Below are 23,138 nucleotides of genomic sequence, written 5' to 3' on the forward strand. Positions count from 1 at the left end.
TGAATCACCTAACAACTATGGTAAAAATGATTGTAATATCAGTCTGGTCACATGATGATTTGCTTAGCAATTACGTTGCTTAATGACTGAAATTCCAGTCTCAATTGTAGTCATAAGTTGAGGACTGCCTGTATGATGAAGCAAAAACAGGATATATACATCTTTCAAGTAGAAGTGGTGAATGTATTTTTAATGCTTCCTTTAACCTTTTCTAAAGGAAAGCCTAGATCTTTTGTGGGCAGGTTTGTGTGTTTATTGCTTTCTGAGCTAATGACAAGTTCTTGCATCCTGCAATTTATAAAAAGCTGAGACTCAGTAACTTTTGAATACCAAAGACACTGGCCAATCAGCTCAAGTTCTCTGAACAAATGCTGTATTTTCATTCAAACTAAGGGATATGCTTTGTAGTTCATATCCTTGGCTGCATGGAGTTTCAAATATCGCACAATGTGTGGAGTGAATATTAGGAGACACTGTCTATTGCAATGTTTTTTTCCCTTCGTGGAGTTGGAGTGAGTGTAGTCTGCGTGTGACACATTCAGCCCATAGTGACACCTCTTGTGGGAATCTATAAATGAAGCCCATAAATTAAATATTTTTTTAAAAAAAGAATGGCCAAACTCTATCAATCACGAGATTTCAATGTTTTTCATCTTATTAGGTGTAAGTGTAAGATCTCATAAGATTTGGCCATATTTTTAAAAATTAAAAAATAGCTTTGTTTCAGATGCTACTGTGAAAGATTGCTTGGAAATGCTGATGATCATGTCATAGAGTGTTATGTGAATCCATTCTGTTGGTTTCAGGCTATAACCATCAAAGATTAATAGTTCTGTTTCAAAGGAAACTAAACTGCTGTCTCTAAAACTTCTTACTGCCCAGAGAAAAGCAGGTATCTTAAGATATATCTTCATCTGCTCTTAGAATGATCTGATTCTCTAATGCCATGCCATGGTGATATATGAGAGAGATTCTGAAAAGGCAGGATTGTGAGAAGGAGCAGGAAGAAAGCCATAAGATCTAACAGATGTTATAATCTTATAAACAGTAGTTTGGTCCAGGCTAAACCTGAGGAAGAAAAGTCAAAATGTTCGAAGAAGTTAATCTCAAATGGGTTTACTTATAAATGACAGCAGGAGGTTCCTATTGCAATTTCTAAGGTTCTATATTTTATCCCTAATTAAAATACAGTGTTAATAATGCAATACAATACAGAGCTTAATGGTATTAATGTTCTGAATTCTGACTCTTCTGAACAATTCTGTCAGAGCCTGAGCTCCAGAGCACAGCCTCAAATAATGCAACTTGAGCCATTCTGTCCAATGTTTCAGTTTTATTTTGCCTGGGCTATAAAACAACTTTATAATAATGACATCATAAAGCAGTGACTTGGATGAGCCTAAAGGATGCTGGAATGCTAAGTTTGCAAGATATGGAATTAAGTGAGATGAGAAAAATAACTATACACAGATAATACATTAAACATTCCTGGCTCCGGTGCTCAAAGCAGGAGCAACAAACTCCTTCCCAGGCAATGTGTAGAGTAAAACAATGAGCTAATATATTTCTCCAAGAGAAGAGTGAATAAAGTTCATTGCTGAATACTTGCTGTGATAAACCACTTGAAGACACGTCCAAAGACAAACTATAATTGGATGTGTGTGAAGTCTTTGTACTCATAACATGGAAAATCAAAAGTTGAGGGATGGGGAATAAGGGATTCATTTAGAAGTTTCTTGATCTCTAATTTGGGTAGAGTGAGTAGGAACTGCTAACTTCCTGATGTCACACCTGGAGGCAGTCACAGAAATGGACACCTGAGTTTGGGGAAGGTTTCAAAGAGTATCAGAAGACTTGACCTGGGTGGATTCTTTCCCTGAGCTTCTCCTTAGGGAGGTAAGTGTAGTATGAACCAATATCTGCATAGAATAAAAATGTCAGCTGTGGTACTCAAAGGTACATCTGAAAAAGCCTCTCCAAATTCACTCTTCTTTTCACACAGTATCTTCAGTTCCAAATTTTCAGGAAACTGTCCCAAGAGCCAGTTGCGGCAGCCATGCCATCTGCAGTTACTCCCAAACAGCTCACCCTATTATCATGTCCAGACAGAAGGCCTGTGGGTTTAAATAATAATTAGTTTTGGAGGAAAATTATTTTGCCTGAACTCAGCAGATCTCTGAGCAGAGTTCCAAATTTTGGATAACACAGGTGGCCCTCACTTGTCATTCACCTCCCCTCTGATGGCGGAGTTATCTAGAAGAAAGGTTCCACACAGACAAGGAATGTATGCAGTATAACTCATCTTTCATTCTTGATAAGTGAGAGACGAACAATATGCAACCTACCAACACCCCCAACAACCAACAGATTGGGTGGAACTGAGCTGTGCTATTCACAGCTTGAAGGTTAAAGAGTGATCAGGAAAAAGGAACAGTTTCATGCAACACATTTGATTTTGCTCAGTCTTCCATTCTTCTAATTTTAGATTATATTAGGTCATGATTTTTTATAAAAAAAAATGCCTGTCCCCAAATGGATATGCATTACTTGCACATTTTTCTGTGAAGGTAAAAAAAGCGAGAAAAAAACTGTCAGAACTGTAGCTATGACTCACCCACACGCTCTGCTTTCAGACTATCCCAGATATTGCAATTAAAATCATCATATCCGGCCAGGAGGAGGCGCCCACTACGGGAGAAAGCGATTGAGGTAATTCCACACATAATGGTCTCGTGAGCAAAGTTGATGAGCTCTTGGTCTGCCCGAAGGTCAAAGAGGCGACAGGAGGCATCATCTGAACCAGTGCAAATGGCGTCCCCACTGGGGAAGAACTAGGGGAGGGGGGGAAGGGAGGGGCAAGATGGAGGGAGGGAGAGAGATCATTTGCTTCTGTTGTCTTCTGCAGGTTATTTCTGCCCTAATCCTTGACATTGTTTCAGGTTCCAGCTCATTTCCACCCTCAGTTCCAGGAAGGGCTTCAGAAACTTACTGAAATGGCATTGATATCTGATTCATGGCCTGTAAATGTCTGGCGGCAAGCGGCTTCTCGGATGTCCCACAGCTTGGCACTGGCATCACAGGCTCCTGAAATGAAAAGCTTGAAGTCCGGAGAGACTGCTAGGCTCATGCAGTCCCCAGTGTGTCCTATGAATGTGGTCTTCTCCTGCCCTGTCTCAACATCCCACAGCATGCTGTAAGAAGAAGAAGTTGCTTAGACTGCACCAAGTGGCTATTTCAATCACCTTCCTATTTGGTACAGGCTTGGAATACTTACAGATCTGGGCAGCTGTATTTAAAAGTAATCTAACAATAAAATTGCTATAAACTCATTCATTCATTCATTTGTATCTGCTTTTATAATTTTTACAAATAACTCAAGACGGCAAACATATCCAGCATATCTTCCCCCTTCTATTTTTCCCACATTTAAATATGTGAACAGCCTCCTAATTGCAGGTCCTCCTGTTATGCAGTTTGGTCATTTTGATGTAAAGTTCGATTCAGTCAAAGATCTCTTAATTACTTCTTCCCCATTGGAAGAGCAACCAGAGACAGTGCCAAATGGGAGTGAGTGACTGAGAAACAGAATAACTCAATAGATTGTGGAAGCTAGCAGAGCTAAACATTCTTCACCAGTTTTTCCTTTTCATGCAGCAAAATTCAGCAGGTTTTTTCCACAAATGGGGCCTAGGTTGGATGTCTGCTTGGCGGATCCTCTAGAAGGGGATGACATAAAAAGGAAGTAGCAGTGGCAGAGTTAGTGGTCCGAGTTTGATGAAAACAGCTATTCCCATTGATCCCTTAGGATCAAATAGAGTTGACATCATACAATGAGTATGCAAACAACACTTATGAAGAAAGTCCAGCCCCAGGCTGATGAAGTTGGGACGGCTCTGGAACGGAAGGGAAGCAGAAAGAGAAAGTGTGGCCATCTGGTGAGGAAACTTTATTGTTTTGGAAAAGACTGCCTCCCCCCAAAATGTTTAAAGTTAAATTAAATCCGAAAGCAGAAGAAAATAAGCGGTGAGATTAACCTATATTGGATTGCTTTGGATAGTGTGTTTAATTTTACTTTGTGGATTGAAGTGCTCGCAACTTTTTTTTTTAAAGAGAATGGATCAGTTTTTCTTCTATTTTTTTTATTTTTATTTTTTAACCTATGGATTAAAGTCTTCTTCTTTATTTCAACAAGGACTTTTATTACTTGCTATTAATTCCATTTAAGAACTCTGTTTCTTTTAAATTTGAAATAACATTAGAGAGTGGGAAGCAATACTGCCACTTGGAGGCTGGAGGCTTGAGTTTTTGAAACAATGCACTTTCCCTTTTCCTTTTGATCTCACTGACTTTGTATCTCGAGGTTTGGCAACTTGTTTATAGAAAGTGATAAGAAGCAAGGGCACACATTGTTTTTACAGGTGCACTTTGAGAGTCTTACTGGCAGTGGGAGAGATAAAGAAACAGAACCTTCTTTTTTGAGGATTATAAATGAACTTGTGTTTAAGCTAATTTAATATAAGAAGCCTTGAAAGCCAGAGTGGCAGTATCTACTAGCTTGTCAAAATGGAACAATGTTCAAAAGAAACAATAACTTTGCAAAACATCTTGGCTGGAATTCAAAACCTATTAGAAATAACAGAGAATTGAGAAGAAGATGGAAAAAATAGAGTTTATAACAGCAAAAAATGATGGGGTCAGAGTCCCAAAAATTGAAGGGGAAAATGATTATAAAGATAAGACAACTGATTACTTTACCAGTGGAATGAACATGGTTGAAAGTGTGAAAAGGGGAGTAAGGAAAAGGGAATTAGATCGACAGGAACTATACCCCAGATTTCAAGGCATGGAAGAAGAAAAAATAGGAAAAATGATGGATTTAAGGAGAGAGAACTTCTCAGAAGCAAGATTGACAACCAAAGATAACCTGATTAAAATAGCAGATGGAGTGCATCGAGATTACTTAAGTGATGCTACAAGCAACAAGCTGCGGAGACAAGTCCACAAAAATTTTATTAAGGAAATAAATAGAAGACCAATTCCACAAATGACAAAAGAAATAAAACTGTATTATTACTGGAAGGATACAGGCTGATATATGAAAATTGATAATAAAAAAATAGTTAATTTTAGTAATTAGTGATTAGTAATTTAGTAATTTCTAGAGTGCTATGTTAAATAAATAATTGATAAGGATAATAAAGTACATACATGTGTTGGTTTGATGAGAGGAAATTTGATATAATTAGCGAATGAATTTTTGTTAATAAATAATATGTATAACAATAACAATGAAATGACAAGGGATATAGTGAACAATATATATATGTAATGGTTTAATAAAAGGAATTGGGATATAAATTGTAAAAAGTGATTTGGAATGGAGGATCAGAAACTTTGTTATCAAACATAATTAATTTTTACTTAGAACATGCTATAAAGGGATAATGTTATTAGATGAGATTAGAAATAATTAATGAAATGCTACTAGGTGCTTGTGTTTTTTAATTTTGGACTGTTTTATGTAAAAGGATGTTAAAACAACCATAATCAAATGAGAAGCATGGTATGTTGATAGTAAGATATATAAAGATTTTTGATTTAAAATACATAATGTGATTTGAATTATAAGCAATGACTGTGGAAGAGATACATGAAAGTTATTTGTAACCAATCGACAACACACTTCTACAATATGATTAGTAATTAGTAATTTAGTAATCTTTAGAGTGAGATGTTAAATAAATAATTGATAATGATAACAAGGTACACACATGTGTTGGTTTGAAGAGAGGAAACCTGATATAATTAGTGAATGAATTTCTATTAATAAATAACAATTATAATAATAACAATGAAATAACAAGGGATATACTTAACAGTGTGTGTGTGTGTGTGTGTGTGTGTGTGTGTACTGGTAAAAGGTATTGGGATACAAATAGTAAACAGCGACTTGGAAAAGAGGATTAGAAATTTTGTTATCAATCATAATTAATTCTTATTTAGAACATGTTATAAAGGTGTAGTGTGATTGGATGATTTTAGAAATAATTAATGAAATGTCATTATGTGGTTGTGTTTTTCAATTTTGGATTATTTTATGCAAAAGGACGTTAAAACAATTATAGTCAAATGAGAATTGTGGGATGTTGATTGTAAGATATATAAAGATTTTTGATTTAAAATATATAATGTGATATGAATTATAAGTAATGACTGTAGAAGAGATGCACGAAAGTTATTTGTAACCAATCGACACTCTTCTACAATATGTAACGAAAGATTATTTTTTGTGTGTTGTGTTTGTCTGTTTAACCAAAAATAAAAAATTCTTTTCAAAAAAATAAAAAAAATAAAAAATAGGTAGGAGACCACAGTGGTTAGAGTGCAGTATTGTAAGCAAACTGCCAACTGCCTGGAGTTCAATCCTGATGGGGCTCAAGGTTGATTCAATCTTTCATTCCCAGGTCAGTAAAATGAGGATCTAGATAGTTGAGGGCAATATGCTGACAATGTAAACTACAAAAAGTGCTGTATAGCAATGTGGGAGCAGTATATAAGTCTACATTTCAGTAGTTGTAGAAACTCAGGGGGAAATGGCTCCAAGGCAGCCACTAAATGACATTGCTATTGCTAAATAAATAAGGATACTATATGGTTGGTTGGTTGCTGACCAGTTCATACACTGTAGACAAGAGGTCTCCAAACTTGGCAACTTTAAGAATTGTGGACTTCAATTCCCAGAATTCCTCAGCCAGCCATGCTGGCTGGGGAATTCTGGCAGTTGAAGTCCACAACTCTTAAAGTTGCCAAGCTTGGAGATCCCTGCTGTAGACAGAAGTACTCACCAAGTGGTGTCCCCAGAGCTAGTTACAATATTATTGTCATCCAGGAATCGGCAGCAGGAGAGGTAACCTGCAGAGCAGGAGTAAGAGAAGAGGAATATTGTTGAAGGGAAGAAAGAGGCTAAGACTTATACAGGACACATTTTATTATCTCTTCCAGAGGTATTTTGTTTTTTGTCAACAGAAGCTGAATTTTGCAGCACATAATTATGTGGCTCAACAAATGAGAAATTTTGGCTTGGACCTTATTATCAGGGGAGGGCTTATTGTTCACGAACTGGAACTCTATCTCATGCTTCAAAACATAGATGAAGAAAGGGGAGAAAACTTGGCAGAAACAATGAGAGTATTTTTGGCAGAAGCACCAGTGATAACCAAAGCCCAGCTGATGAAAGGAACAGATGGAGGGTCTCGAGTCTTTACAAAATATGCAATGAACAACAAGTTGCCAAGAGAAGTTCACATAAGACTTATGTGAAAATATAAGAAAATATTTAGAACACAGATTCTACAAATGGCAAGAGATATTGGACTGCACTACTACTGGAAGGATACAGGATGATGAAATGAAATGTCACAATAAAACTAAGCCAAACTTAGTTAAATTTTGAGTATTATGTATAAGACAAAATAATAATAGTTATAGTTAAACAAATGATTAATAATGATAATAATGCATTTATATATACTAGATTGACAATATGGAATTTTATATAAGTTGTAAGTGAAGACCATGGAGATGATGTGGAAAAGTTTTTTTCTTATAAAAGATAAACAATTCTATATAGAATAGAATATAAAGATTACCATTGGATGAGTCCAGGGGGATGTAATGAAATGCCATAATATAAATGTACTTTAAATTTAGTATGTAATAATAAATATATTCAATGAATATTTAATAACCATAATAATTGTGTGTGTGTGTGTGTGTGTGTGTGTGTGTGTGTGTGTATATATATATATATATATATATATATATATATATATATATACACAGTGTATGTATGTATATATGTATGTATGTATGTGTGTGTGTGTGTGGTTTTTTTAAATATATATATATATATAAATAAAATTGATGATATGAGCAATGGAATGTGCTGAAATACATACGTTGATATATGATATTAGAGAAACTATTATAATATAATAATAACATATACAAATATACTTGATTGATAATATGTGACTTTATATAAAATTTAAGGGATGACTATGGAAAGGATGCACAAAAATCTTGTAACCAATCGACACACTATATGGAATGGAAGATGCTTTTATGTGTTGTGTTGTGTTTGTTTATATTTGTTTAAAAAATAAAAACTTTATTAAAAAAACAAATGAGAATTTTTCATTCTATGAAATTATACTATTTGTATTTAAATAATTATCTTTCAGCCTGCTTCTGATAGTCACATGGAACCGTCAGACACCCTATCCAGCAGTCTAAGGCTTCTGTTAATTCAGATGTAAGTCAATATCCATAAGCTTGCAACCAACTTTTCATTGTTGGAGCTACAAAAACATGTTTGTTTTAAATGGAAGCTGTAGAGTTTCTCAATCATTCCTGTTGCAATGTTATATTTTGCTTTCCTTTTTTTTCATGGAATGTAACTACAGCATCACCAAGACTTAGAGCAAAAGATCACCTGAATGAGCTGCGAGCTCCCTGTTCACTTTAACGCTTCCTTCACGACTCTTGAGGTTATAGATGGAGCACATATTATCAAGACCTCCACAGGCCACATAATTCCCTGATGGAGCATAGGCACAAGTCATGACCCAAGAAGACTTGAGAGGGATAGCATGAACCTGCAATTAAAGAGTAGGACAGAAATCCACAAATTAGCTTCTTGGTCAGAGGTGAGAAAAGCAACAGCTATAGTAGGAATAGTCTAGAACAGAGGTGTCAAACTCAATTTCATTGAGGGCTGAATCAGCATAATAGTTGTCCTCCGGCGGCCAGGGGGGAGGAGGGGCATAGTTGGGGAGGCTGACTGGGCATGGCCCGAGGGCGTGACCAGTTTGACATCACTCGCGTGGGTGGTGCCTATGGGGACCACCCCTGGGTGGGGTTGGGGAGGGAATCCAGGGATCTCAGGTGGGGAGGAAGGGGGCAGGAAGCTCATCCCATGGGATGAGGTAAGGTGAGGCAGGTGGCGAGACAGCTGCATCCGTAACCCGTCGGCCATTGCACGCTTGCTGCCCTTTGTGTATGGGGTGGATGGTTTCCGGCTGTAGCCACAGCCTGTCAACCTCTTAGCTGGTGCACACTCTGGATCTGGAGCCCACTGCCACTACTGGATTGGCTGTCCATGCAGACCACTGGACGCGGTTACTCCATCCCACTGTCTGTTCTGGCTTGCGGTTGGAGACCAGGTCGCCACTGGTCAGCTTCTCAGCCCCCTCACGGGTCTTGCCCTTAGCCTTGCCCTTCCCACATGCACCGGATGTACAATGGCCCTGCTGTGGGCTGCTGCTGCTCAGGAGACTTACCCAGCCCAAAGGAGGTGACGTGGCCAGCTAAAAAGGCCATTTAGCAATAGCAGTGGACTTATATACCGCTTCATAGGCCTTTCAGGCCTCTCTAAGCGGTTTACAGAGAGTCAGCATATTGCCCCCAACAATCTGGGTCCTCATTTTACCCACCTCGGAAGGATGGAAGGCTGAGTCAACCCTGAGCCGGTGAGATTTGAACCGCTGACCTGCTGATCTAGCAGTAGCCTGCAGTGCTGCATTTAACCACTGCGCCACCTTGGCTCTAATTTAGAGGTGGTAGAGTATGCCCAGTCCAGCAGGAAAAAGATGGCCACCGCAAATGGGGAAAGCCGAATCCCCATTGGCCCCACGGCTGCCCAGGCCCAGCAGAAATAGGGAGGAGGCATGCAATCCCGGCTGAGCCTGGGTGGCCATGGTACCAATAGAGATCCAGCTTAATCTGTTTGTGGTGGCCGTTTTTTGCCTGATGGGCCTGGACATACTCTACCACTTCTACTTGTTTTTTCTAGGTGGCTGCTTTGCTCCTTCCGGCTGGGTTGCCTGGTGTCCAGGTGGCAATGCAGCAACCTAATGGATCTACATGAGCTACTGGCAGTCTCAGTTTTGGCAGCAGCCCACAGTGGTGCTGAGGTGCGTTGGGTGTGTGAGGGGAATTTGCACCATACGTGGGCCAAGGCCAAGACCTGTGAGGGGACCGCAAGCCAAAACAGATGGGATGGAGTAGGCGGGCTGATTGCAGCAGTAGCCGGAGGCACAGGCACAGGGAAAAGGCACGTAGACCAGCTTGCTAGATGCACCAGGCAACCACCTGCCCTGTCCCAGCTACATGGGATGGAGGAGGTATGTCTGGTAGTCCGCATCATGTTCCTCCCACCTCCCAATTTTGCCTTCTGCTGGTGCCGCTGCTGCGCCTGCTTTTTGGAGGGCCAGCTGTGGAGCCCCTGGTGCTGGACACCTCCCCCCCCATGCACACATACCCGAAATGCTGGTAAGTGTGGCCATCCTGGAAACAGTAAGGGGCTGGCTCATATCGCTTTGGCCCAACCCAGCCCAGCCAGCCCAGCCCAGTGGGCCCACCTCCTGTGTGCATTCACATCTGCCGGTATGGTGTGGGCTGGGCCGGTGCATGGGTGCGCCCACTGCCTCCTGTGCGCATGGACCCCCACCAGATTGGGATGAGATGGGCCAAAGTGATGCCGGTTGGCCCCTTACCATTTCCAGGGCAGTCCGTGGGCCTTTAGTTTGAAACCTCTGGTCTAGAAAGTAGGCTCAAAGGCAAAATGCTAGCAGTCACTTTTAATTCCTATCATTGCTTGCAAACAGATTGTGGAGATATCATCTATTTGCTTAAGTATCTTATAAGTATAATCTTTGTTGTCACTGTACCTAAATACAATGAAATTGGTTATCTCTTACCTTGTTGGTTGTATAAGTATCCCATACAATGAGTTTTCCATCTTGTGAAGCACTGACCAGAAGTCTATAAGAGAAGAAAGGTGTTATAATTTGGATCAATTGGGATCTGAAGGTTAAAATGCATCAGGTCACCTCTCCACTACCCAACTTTCTCATACAATGCACCTTCAAGGTGATTTTGTTCTCCATCTTATAGCAAAGTATTCATAGCCAAGGGAAAGGGAAGGTACAAGTATGTGTGGGAGGGAGATAACATGTATGGTTCAGAATACAGAATTATGCATTATGCTGCTATTTCTATTGTATGATAACTGTTCTGATCCCCTTCGTCCTACACCAAAGCACGCCGAGACAAAGATACAAAGGATTTATTAACACACAGATTAGACCTTGGCAGCAATCCAGCACAGACTAACCTTGGCAGCAATCCAGCCTGCCAAGCTAGCCACGAGAGTTCTCCAGTTCTAGTAAATATATTGACTCCTGCGACAAGCGTGTGGAAAATCATTCCTTTTATAGTCTTGAGAGGAGCATAATTATCACCAGCTGAGTTCAATTATCTCCTGTAACTGCGTAACTGTTCTTTACGCCTATTAGCCCTCCGTTGCCGGGCATCCAGCACCAACTCCCTTGTCTCCTCCCCACTGCTCCAATGCATGACGTCAGGTTCACACTCCCTTTTCTCCCCACTGCTTCAAGGCTCAGGCGCCTCCTGGTGGCCAACCAGCCTCTCTGCGCCCTGCTCAGAGTTAGAACCCTGTCCAGGGTCCTCCACATCCTCCAGAGCCGACTCATAGGGCTCCTCGCTGTCGGAGTCTGGTGGCAGCTCCAACAGCTCCTGCTGGGCCACAACAGATAACCAATTTAGATTTGCAATATAGACTTCATGAAATGTACGATGTATATTTTATTCACAGTTGGAAAAGAACTCATTGGGGAGTCATTGGTGCTTTCTAAACTCGTTGTTTATTTTCAGATGTTTCATTACCCAACTAAGTAACATCATATTACTTACTGTGTTTTCCCGAAAATAAGACCCCGAATAAGCACTAGGGCTTATTATCAGGGAAACATGATTTCAGGGTGATCAGACCCCATGGTGCACACACAAGAGCCGGCAAGTGCTCAGGGAACAACGGTATCTGGCAGGAGCTGCAGTCCACCGGTCCCTTGATCAGTGCACTCTGGGGCTGCACAGAGCAGAAGGCACAGAGCAGAAGGCAGGCAATCCCAATGTGCGCAGAAGGCAGGTGATCTTGCGCACTGCTCGGGCTGCAGACAAGCCAAGAGATGTGAAGATGAGCCTCCTGCAGCTGGCAGCCACCACTCGGCTTTCCCATGGCCCGTGCAGTGCATCTGGATTTTCTACCTCCCCCATGCTTCTGCTTCTGTCTGCTGCCGGTGTCGCTGCACAAAGACGAGTCTCCTACGGCTGCTACTCCAGTCCACAGTTGCTTGGCTTTCCCACAGCCCGTGTGGCGTGTCCAGATCACCTGCTGCTTGCACAGGTGTTCAACTCACCTGTGCTGCGTGTGCTGTGCTGTAGCTGCTGCCAGACACCATCAGCCTACAAGTGCTTGCCACCTTCTATGCTGGCCACCCCACACCCCTTCACTAAGGCTTATTTTTGGGGTAGGGCTTATATTAGGTGCAGGCATGTAAATCGGGCTGGGGCTTATTTTCAGGGTAGGTTCATTTTGATGATGAAATGCCTGCTAGCAAACAACCACGCTCTGATAGCACAAAGTACTCCACAGTTCAACTCTGAGCTATACATATTCTCTTCTATTAGAAACTTACTTGATCTTAGGCTCATCATTATCTCTCATTCTAATCAATATTTCCAGGTTGTTGGATGATTCAAATGATGGAAAAGGACAGCAGGGGCAACCAACTTTGCAAGGGGAGGGCTGATCTCTTTGGTGATTCCACAGGCAAATGGACTCGGTAGTGAGTGACAATGGTGGGAGAGGTTAGGATATGTCAATTCACATAGGCTTATTTTTTGTTCTCTTATTTTTTTGTTCTCCCTCCCATATTCCTCAAACAAGACTAATTAAGGATCACTGGAAGAAAGAAGTTTTAACTAGTCTTTCCATGGACATTGACATGGTCAAGATTACTGTTTTTCTATTGCTAAACAGTGATCTTGATGAAAAGGAGAGAACTTTCATTCCTATAAATGGACATCTATATCCCTGTTCATTATACCCTATTATTTTCCTGAGCAGGGCAGCCAGAAAATTGCATGAGAAATCTTCATGAGCTTCCATGTGAAAAGGTAGACAAAAGAAAAATGAAATAGGCTACCCTGAGTTCCTTGCAGGAAAATTAAGGTAAAAATGCAATTAATTAATTAATTTACTATTTTGGTTGGAGATAAGTTGAGTTAAAGACTTTATAAAAGGCACGAGTTGTACCAAAATTCCAAAGTGTTCAATCTGAAAACTGAAAAAAGCAGACAGCAATTTTCTCCTTCTCTGAATAGCACAGATAATAAGAGCCTTTGGTCAGCTAATTTGTTTGAGTAACTGGGCTGTGTCACTGGGAAGGGACTCAATAGAATAAGATAGCAAGGAAAAATACCACCTGTCTTTTTCTTATATACTAGTGTTTTTCAACCTTGGCAACTTTGCAACTTTAAGATGTATGGACTTCAGCTTTATACATCTTAAATTTATCAAGGCTGAGAAACATTGCTATATACCATTACTTACTTGGAATCTGTAGACCAGTGACAAGCATAGATCTTGGCCAGATGTCCACGCAGAGTTCTCCGTGTCCGCAGCTGTATACGCCCAACCACTTCCATGTCAGCAACAAGCTATACAGGAAAGAACAAATTTAGCTTCTATTCCAAAAGGTTTTCATTAATGGGGTTGCATCAAGTCAATTGCTGCAGTTCTCTTCAATTTGTGTTAGACTTACCCATTCAGGCAAACTTGTTTTAAACAGAGTAATGTACTATTAGCATTTCCTACCTGAGCAAGTGTAGTATCAGCACAAGCTTTTCGAGCTTCCTGAAAGATAAAAGGCAAGAGATAATATTTTGATAAGCCCAGCATTTCTACCCTTTTTCCCAGGGGTATCAAACTCAAGGCCAATGGGCCGAATCTGGCCTGCGAGGTGCTTAGATCTGGCCCATGGGGCCAGCCTGAAAATACCAAAGGACCGGCCTGCGGTGCCTCTGCTAGCAAAAATGGGATGTGCAGCCCCCCCCCCATGCCCCATTTTTGGCCGGGATGGCCTCCTGGAAAACCTTGTAGCAACCACAATTCCCTCACTAATCTGCTTTCCAGCTCCCTAGCATGCAGGGCAACAAAAGACGACCGTAAAACTACCAGTAAAAAAAAAGAAGTTGGAAAGTCTGATTGCATTTTTAAAAAAAACTGGTAGTCTCATGTTCTTCTTTTGTTGCCATGCACTCAGGAGAACGTGGAAAGAAGGTTAGTGAGGGAATTGTGGTTGCTCTGAGGTGTCGGGGTGAGGATTTTGCATTTTGATTGCTCTGGGGCGGAGTGGGAGTGAGGATTTTGCACTAACCCTAACCCTAAAAGTTAGTTTACATTTAGTTTACATCTGACTTTGGGGATATTACTTCATAACTGAACAAAAGTGTATTTTCTGTGCAATTACATTCCTTGCTCACTGGATCTGGATGTCACAAAGTAAAGCCCACGTTTTGTAATTAACCCCAGCGCCCCATTTTGGCTGGCAGAGTGTGCGGGAGGCAGAGTGCTATCATTCCCACCCCGCCATGCCCCCACAGCCAAGCTCCCCTAGCCCCAGTCAAACACAACCTTGATGTGGCCCTCAATGAAATAAGAGTTTGACACTCCTGCTCTATCCTTTATGAAGCAGTTTCAAACTAATCTGTGACCATCTTCATTTATCTCAGCCTTTAAGAGCAGAGAGCACCATTCACTCAGTCAGAACTCAGTATTTTTTTCCTTCCAGCTGACCAATAGGAGAGTGGAAAGAATGTCACTCAACTGGTGACTTGGAGTAACAAAATTCCCCCAACCCAAATCCCTACAAAAACAAAATTCAAGCAATTATTTTTTTTGCATCTTGGAGCGAAGGGAGTGGACGCGACAAGAGGTGTAGCAAAGCAGTCCTTTATTCAAGCATAGTAACTACGATTCAACGTGGCGTGGTTCGCGCCAAACATTTATACCCCCAAGTTTAAACAATAAGCCAATAGGGCGTCGAGTAGCTCAACCAATCGGAGATAGGCTTAAACCGGCTCCGCCCAAGAACCAATCAGAAAGGGAGACCTTACTTCCCGCGCTAGTATTCAACACCCCTCCCCCCTAGTCAAGGTACCCTTAGGAAGGGCAAACATAGTCTTGTAGATAGGTGGGACGGTGACGCTCTCGTCCCGACCTTCGTAATTCCCCGGCGGGTTTCGTCGGGGGGGAAACCGCCGGCGGAGGCGTGTCCGTAACGGGGCGGTGAGTCTGCGGCGCGGCCCCAAGAGATGATGCTGGCCCGGGGCCCCGTACCCAGTGTCCGTTTGTCCAAGGTGGCTTCTCCGTGGCAACAGGAGTGTCCGACAATGGCCCCCTGCAATCTGGTTGGGATGTAGATTCAGAGTCTCGATAAGGGCTTCGCGGAAAGGAATAGCCGGATGAGGCACGTCTGTCCGAGAAGTCGGCTTGTCCCCCGTTCCCCGAATGGAGACAGTCCGTTGGGGAAAAGGTCATCAAGGGTAGCTCACGCTGAGAGCAAGTGTCTGAGAGGCTCGGGCCGTCTGCCTCCGCGGGGAGGCGTCGCCTTAACTGGTCCAGGTGGCGCCTCCATTGTGTTCCGTCGGCCAGACCGGCCCTGAAGGAACAGGGGCCAGTCAGAGCTGTGATGGTTGCGGGAACCCACCGTGGATCCCCGGAAAAGGAACGGGCCCATACGGGATCCCCTAACTTAAACGTATGGGAAGGAAGGGCCCCTAGGTTGCTCGGCAGATCCCCTGCGTAAAGTGGATGTAGCCTATCTAGGGGGGTTCGCAATCTCCTTCCCATCAAGAGCTCCGCAGGACTTTTATTAGTCGTTGGGCAGGGTGTAGAGTGCTGGCTCAAGAGATACGCCGCCACTCTTTCCTGCCAGTCGCCCTGGTCCATGCGGCCCAAGGCTTCTTTGGCTGAGCGAACTGCGCGCTCCGCCCGGCCGTTACTAGCTGGATGATAAGGGGCTGTGGCTGCGTGTCTGATTCCTTGTTCGGCCAGGAATTCTTGGAACGTGGTGGAGGTAAACTGGGGCCCATTATCTGAGACTATCACATCCGGTAGCCCATGTGTGGCGAACATCTTACGAAGGGCCCTCACTGTACTCTCTGCTGTAGTAGAGGTCATGATTACCAGCTCCACCCACTTGGAGTAAGCATCGACTACTATCATAAAAGTTCGGCCGTGGAAGGGGCCAGCGAAGTCAATGTGTAAACGGGACCATGGGCCTCTAGGAATTTCCCACTCCCGGGGGGCGGCTGTGGGAGGATTCGGCCTAGAGTTTTGACATATCCTGCATCGACCTACATAATCTGCAATTTCCGAATCTAGCAAGGGCCACCACACATAACTGCGGGCTAAAGCTTTCATTCGCGCTATGCCTGGATGGTTTTTATGAAGTGCAGGCAGGATTCGTGCCCGCAGGGCTGTGGGGATCACTACCCTATCCCCCCAGACAAGACAACCCCCATGAAGGGCAAGTTCGGCTTGTCGTGCTTTAAACGGTCGGAATCCCTCCGCTACCTTTTCCGCGGGCCAACCCCTCAAAACCCATGAAGCTACTTGGGATAAGACCGGGTCAGCCTTTGTACAGGCTGCGACATCCGCAGCAGAGACGGGGAGGTCAGATTCAGCAATGGACAAAATAGAGAGAGAAGGCACGTGGGCTGTGTCCGTCTGTGGCAAGGGGCAACGGCTCAGGGCGTCTGCGTGCCCTAACTGCTTACCCGGACGGTATAACAGCGTATACGAATACGCCGTTAAAAACTCAGTCCAACGTGTCATGCGGGGAGACAAAATGGGGGGAGTTGGCTTGTCGCCTGCTAGTAGCCCCAGGAGCGGCTTGTGATCCGTGACAAGGGTGAAATTCCTACCATAAAGGTAGTCATGGAATCGCTTAATGCCGGACACTGCAGCCAGGGCTTCTTTATCGATTTGGCTGTAGTTCCGCTCCGTTGAAGAAAGTGTCCGGGAGTAGAAAGCTATGGGGGCCTCTGAGCCATTCGGAAGGGCATGGCTCAGGACCGCCCCTATACCATAGGGAGAGGCGTCGCATGTCAAGACTAGGGGCATCTTATCGCTATATTGAATTAAGACTGCCGATGAAGTTAAAATATCTTTTATAGCCGCGAACGCGTGCGCTTCACGGCTACCCCATCTCCAGGCCGCTGACCGGTCAAGCAATCGATGTAGCGGTTCAGCTAGCGAGGCCTTGTGGGGAATAAAAGGGGCATAAAAGTTTAACAGCCCCAGGAACGCCTGCAATTCCGCCCTAGAGGTGGGTGCAGGTGCGTTTTTAATGGCGGCAACCTTGGAGGGAGTGGGGTGGATGCCTTGTGCATCGATGAGAAATCCCAAAAATTCTACTTGGGGAACAGCAATTTCGCATTTGCTGCGCTTTAGTTTCAGTCCTGCCTCCCTAAAACGTGTAAGAACCTCCCGCAGTATTTTCAAGAGTTCCAAGTGGCTAGGGGCTGCGACCAGGACGTCGTCAAAATAAGGAACGACGCCGGGGAGCCCGTGGAGCAGCCGCTCCATAAGGCTCTGAAATATCCCCGGGGCAACTGAAACGCCGAATTGGAGACGGCGGCAACGGAAAGCCCCGCGATGGGTGACGATGGTCTGGGCTGTAGCCGCGTCATCGTCTACGGGGAGCTGCTGGTAGGCCTGTGCCATATCTAGCTTGGCGAAAATACGGCCTTGCCCTAAGGAGTGGAGTAGATGTTGCACTACGGGAACGGGATATGGATTTGCCTGCAGGGCCAAATTGATGGTCGACTTATAGTCGGCACATATTCTCACCGATCCGTCGGGTTTGACCGGGAGCACTATGGGAGTTTCCCAACGGGCATGATCTACGGGCTCGATTACCCCCTGCTCTATAAGCTTATCTAGTTCCGCATCTACCTTTGCTCTCAATGCAAGGGGGACCCTGCGTGCCTTCAGCCTAATGGGCGCGACCTGGGGATCGAGGCAAAGGGAAATGGGGGTGCCCTTATAACAGCCCAATCTCCCATCGAACACATCTGCAAACTCATCTAACACACTATCTACGGTGCGGGGGACTACCCTGTGCACCCCTTCTATGGTGAGACCCAAAGCGGGGAACCAATCCAACCCAAGAAGAGCGGGCAGGTCATTCCTAACAATTAAAACTGGGAGTTTCCCTTTAAAATCTCCGTATTCCACCCGGATGTGGAATATTCCTGCCGTGGGAATCCCATTTCCCTGGTAATCCAGAAGGGAAACCCCAGCGGGGCGCAATTTACTCTGGGGAACCCTAGGGCAAAGGCGGGAAAACAAAGTCCAAGATAGAAGGGAACGGGAAGACCCAGAGTCCACCTCCATTCGGCAAAGCTGACCTTCGAGACGGACGACGGTGCTAATTTTGCGATGGCCGGCGGGAACGTGAGAAGCCTGGTAGACCACGCAGTCGGCGCTGGAGAGCTGGTGGGTTGAATGGCAGTCCTCAGCTCGCCTCGCAGAACGTAGTTGTTGGCGGCCTTTCAGTGCCTGGCGCTGGTCGCTGGGCTGCATAAACGATGGGGCTGGCACGAGAGCCCGGCAGACCCTGGCGAGGTGTCCTTCTCCTCGGCAACGGCGGCAGACGGCAGAACGAAACGGGCAGGATGCGCGGCTATGGCGACCGCCGCATCCGCGGCAAGGAGCGTTTGAGACTGGCTGAGCGGACGTCGATGGTTGCTGGTGTAGCCTCCGCTTTGGTTGCGTCCTCATTTGTCCGACGATTTCCTCCTCCTCATCTTCCGAAGGAGAGGGGTCGTCGACGAGGTTCGTCTGGGTGGAAGGCGCTGCAGCGGTTTGCGCGGGGGTTTTCAGCTGGAGGCGTTCGATGTCGGCCGTGGATTGTTCAGAGAGCTCTGCTGCTCGTGCGGTCTCCACGGCTTGCACCAAGGTAATTTTGTGGTTCCGGAGCATACGGCTGTGCAATTGCACGTCGCGGACCCCGCATACAAACTGCTCCACGAGATTCTCCTCCAGATCTGCAAAATCGCACTGAGCGGCCACTGTGCGCAAAGCCTCTAGAAACTGGCTGATGGATTCGTTGGGCTTCTGCACTCGGCGGCGAAAAATAAAACGACGTGCGATCAGAGAAGGTGAGGGGGCGTAATGGTCCCTCAGCCTGGACATCAGCTCGTCCCACCCAAGTTTGTAAGCTGGCCTCGGGGCGGCCAGGGCTCTCGCAGAGGCAAACATGGAAGGCTCACAGCAGGACAAGAAGAAACTGCATTTCTCCTCGTCGGTCTGTGCCCGGTTCTTCGATGCAATTAGGTAGCACTCAAAACGCTCCATGAAACCGTCCCATGATTCTCCGGCAGACCCAAACGGCGCGAAGGGAGGAAGCGATGATGCCATTATGGTATGAAGCCAGAGAGGGAAGAAAGACGGTAAAGAAAATTTTGCATTCGCTGCCGGAATTCTCAGCCTGAGGAGCAGATTCGTGCTACTTCAGACGCGGTGGGAAGCTGGCTTGTTCTCCTCCGTGGTCGCGGGAATCTCATCCCATCCTCGTCGCCAGTTTTGCATCTTGGAGCGAAGGGAGTGGACGCGACAAGAGGTGTAGCAAAGCAGTCCTTTATTCAAGCATAGTAACTACGATTCAACGTGGCGTGGTTCGCGCCAAACATTTATACCCCCAAGTTTAAACAATAAGCCAATAGGGCGTCGAGTAGCTCAACCAATCGGAGATAGGCTTAAACCGGCTCCGCCCAAGAACCAATCAGAAAGGGAGACCTTACTTCCCGCGCTAGTATTCAACAATTTTCTCTCCCCCGCCCCCTGCCCATATTTTTCAGTATTGTATACATATACTGACATGCATTTATCTGGTGGTTTGCAAATATGACTTGAAAAGCACTGAAATGCTCCCACAGCTTCCTACCTGCTTGGCCACCAATCCTTTGCCTTTTAAAAGTCCATGCGAATGGTTAAAGTTAAATGAGAGCATATGGCAGTTGTATTGCTGTGCATATATCCCAGTAATCATGACAATAGTTGCCAGTGACATGCGGTCAGCTTTAGCCCCGGTGAGGCTGTTTTTAGACTTGTGGACTTCAATTCCCAGAATTCCACAGCCAGGCATGCTCAGTTCCGATTTAAAGCGACAGCATTTTTCCCCCTTGCAAAATAAGTTTTCCCATTCTTTTTCTTCTCCCTCCCCCTCCTTCCTCCCTCTCTCCCTCCCTCCCCCTCTCTCAAACAGACACACGCACACAGAGAACTTCGATCCTTCTCTCATTCACTCACTCTCAAACACAAACACAGAAGTTGGATTGGATATATTTTCCAAAGGCTTGAAAGCAGCTCCTCTGCCATACCCCCCCTTTCCCTGTTCCCTTCCGATCAAACTTTTGGAATTCCTCCCCCCTCCCCACACACGGACCTTTTCCAGCTGTTTCAGAGACGATTTCAACTCTGCTTTTCCCTGCCCTGCCCTCCCCTCTTGAAAAGCCAGAGCTCTGAAGTCAGACTGAGCTAGTCGCTCCCAGAAAACTCTAAAAAGCCTCTAAAAATGCCCTCTATAGGAGGCGAGAGAATACGTGCCTCATTTGCATAAGAAATTCTTCGCTTGTTAACCCTTGCTTAACTCTTAAAAGGCGAAAAAATCCTTACGCAAAGGATTACGCAACTAGGCCCCTAGTTCTCTGGCCTCCTCCTAGTTAATACTGAGAGCAGACACCAAGCCACTGTGACTTGAAATCTGGTAGCAACTACCCTGGCTTTAATTATTTTAAGAAAATTATTTAAAATCCTTTCCTTTCCCTGAGGAGACTGGTGAGGCCCCGCCTCCCTTGCCTCTAGTGACTGCACGTCCCTGATAGTTGCATATGGCTACCTTGGCTGGAAGAGGATAAGTTCTAAACTACATATTGTAGGAATAGGCCAACAGCAGGAATGGTGCCCTGGGTACAAGGAGAGAATAATGACTTGGGCCAGAGAGTTAAAGAGTGGGATGAAACAATATTCCTGAGAGTAAGAACATGGCCTGTCAATTTTTTTTTTTTAAGTATCATTTTGTTGTGATTTCAAATAAGCTGCAAAAATATCAAGTCTTTTCCCAAAAAAGAAATAACATCATGAGATCAAAGATCACAATTAATCCCAAATGGGGAAGGGAGAAGCATTGACTGGATTTTTGGAATGAAAAGGACAGCAAAGAACACTTTCCAAATTGTGGCTCCTGTATAATGAAATTGCCTTTCAATAACCAACACAATAGCATTTTGCTTTGTAATGTGCAAGTTTTGTATTCTATTTAATGAGTTATTAGATTTTTAGCCTGCTTTTATTATTTTATAAATAACCCAAGACAGTGAGCATACTTAATACTCCTTCCTTTTTCTGTTTCCCCCACAATAACCCAGTGAGGTGGATTGGGGTGAGAGAGAGCGCCACGCAGCAGGCTTTCATGTCTAAAGTGGGGCTAGAACTCACAATCTCCTGTTTTCTAACTCAGCACCTTCATGACTAGCAGGGAGGCTGGGAGGCCCCAAGGGCATCTTCAGGAATATGGTGCTTACAGGTTTAATCTCATACACCACGCACTGATGTGCATTATCTGAGTTGTAATCTTTAAAATAATTGTGTGAGATACCATCCTCAGTGTTGCAGATAAAGAGCTGAGGCTGAGGAGATTGCTCATGATTTTATAGATGAAATATGAATGAGTGGAGGAAAACAGCCCCATCTCAGCCATTTCCCTCTTGTTCTCAGCATTACCTCAATCTGCTTCTTCAGCTGCTCAGCTTCCTGCTTCATCTGCTCTATATCACCCATCGTGACAGACTAATTTTCAGCTTTCACTTGGAGTCTCCTGGGTCCTGTAGAGATCAAAGGAGAAAGAGGAAAAACCCTAAGACTGTGAAATCTTGGGTTTTTAAAAAATAGCAATAGAAATCACACTTATATACCGCTCCATAGTGCTTTACAACATACTCTAAGTAATTTACAGAGTCATCATATTGCCTCCAACAATCTGGGTTCTCATTTTACTGACTTTAGAAGGATGGAAGGCTGAGTCAACCTTGATCTTGTCAGGATCAAACTCCAGGCTGTGAGCAGTGAATTAGCCTGCAATACTCATTTTAACTACTGCACCACCAGGCCTTTGTAAAGAAATGCTTTTTAATGTTTTTAAAATCTCCAATAATTTAGGTCTTGTGAATCAACAGAGCTCCCTGATATAACAGAAGGCATGCAAAAATGGAAGATCACACTAAGCCTTCCTATAGTTCTGGGTCAAAGCAAGTCAGCAAACTCTTTGCCACAAATCAGTGGAAGAAGTTCACTTAGTCAAATTTCACTCCAATTGGGTATGTAAGAAAACAGGATGGGTCCTTGCACATGTACCATGTTTACTCGAATATATGACATGTCCTGAAAATAAGGCCATGCCACATTTTTCGGGTGGGCAAAAATATAAGTCTTCCCCTGAAAATAAGCTCCCTGGACACACACAGGCAGAGCGCCGCTCACCGACCTAGCAGTATCCCGAAGGCACCAAGCCGCGGGAACCAGGGGGGCAAAGGCACTCGCGTTGCTTGGCACCTTGGGGATATTGCTAGGTTGGTGAGTGGCACAGTGCCCAGCTGGAGAGAGGAGTTGCCAGGTGGCTGGTCTCTTGCAAGCCGGCTCCCTAAGAGCCAGGCACATCCTCAGGGGCGAATTGCTATGTTGCGCTGTCGCAGCAGCACAACACAGCAGCCATGAGGTGACCATGCTCACGAGCAGCCATCTGGAAAAACCCCTTTCCAATGGGGCATAGATCCATTCACTGACCTAGGGATATCACCAAGCCGCATGAGCGCCTGTTCGTCGCCCCCTGCTCCCGCAGCTTGGCGCCTTCGGAATGCCCCTAGGTCAGTGAATGGCGCTCTGCATGGCTGGAGAGGGGGTTTGCTGGGTGGCTGCTCGTGAACATGGTCACCTCATGGCTGCTGTGCTGCTACGACAGCGCAACACAGCCGTTCACCCCTGAGGCTGTACCCAGCTCTTCAGGAGCCCGTTCACAAGAGAGCAGCCACCTGGCAACCCTAAAACAATAAGCCCCCCCCCTGATAATAAGGCCCAAGCCATATTTTGTGGGTCAAAAGAAAATAAGACCCTGTCTTATTTTCAGGGAAACACAGTAATAGGATTG

At 44.6% G+C, this 23,138-nt stretch overlaps 1 protein-coding gene across 2 annotated transcripts; it reads right to left on the reverse strand.

Annotated features, from left to right (window-relative positions):
* Window positions 1–1,929: 1,929 nt before the first annotated feature.
* Window positions 1,930–21,775, reverse strand: GNB3 (G protein subunit beta 3). Of its 2 annotated transcripts, none has more exons than XM_032214777.1 (9): window positions 21,719–21,775; window positions 13,742–13,780; window positions 13,478–13,584; window positions 10,761–10,824; window positions 8,495–8,657; window positions 6,846–6,912; window positions 2,990–3,191; window positions 2,615–2,831; window positions 1,930–2,114 (listed from the first exon to the last, which is right to left on the reverse strand). In XM_032214777.1, the coding sequence occupies exons 1-9, from the start codon at window positions 21,773–21,775 to the stop codon at window positions 2,008–2,010; spliced, it is 1,023 nt and encodes a 340-aa protein (XP_032070668.1). In that variant the 3' UTR covers window positions 1,930–2,007. The 2 variants fall into 2 exon arrangements, with proteins under 2 accessions (XP_032070668.1, XP_032070669.1); XM_032214778.1 differs by lacking the exon at window positions 21,719–21,775 and adding an exon at window positions 20,382–20,406.
* Window positions 21,776–23,138: the final 1,363 nt, after the last annotated feature.

The sequence above is a fragment of the Thamnophis elegans genome, chromosome 3 (genome assembly GCF_009769535.1).
Source record: "Thamnophis elegans isolate rThaEle1 chromosome 3, rThaEle1.pri, whole genome shotgun sequence".
NCBI lineage: Eukaryota > Metazoa > Chordata > Lepidosauria > Squamata > Colubridae > Thamnophis > Thamnophis elegans.

What these genes read in the sequence shown, in the direction of transcription:
- GNB3 (XM_032214777.1), bottom strand. Translation starts at nt 21,775, where the DNA reads ATGGGTGATATAGAGCAGATGAAGCAGGAAGCTGAGCAGCTGAAGAAG. An exon ending in CTGATACTACACTTGCTCAG is followed by an intron (nt 13,585 to 13,741) that starts GTAGGAAATGCT and finishes TTTCCTGTATAG; the next exon opens with CTTGTTGCTGACATGGAAGT. An exon ending in CAGATATCAATGCCATTTCA is followed by an intron (nt 2,832 to 2,989) that starts GTAAGTTTCTGA and finishes CCCCTCCCCTAG; the next exon opens with TTCTTCCCCAGTGGGGACGC.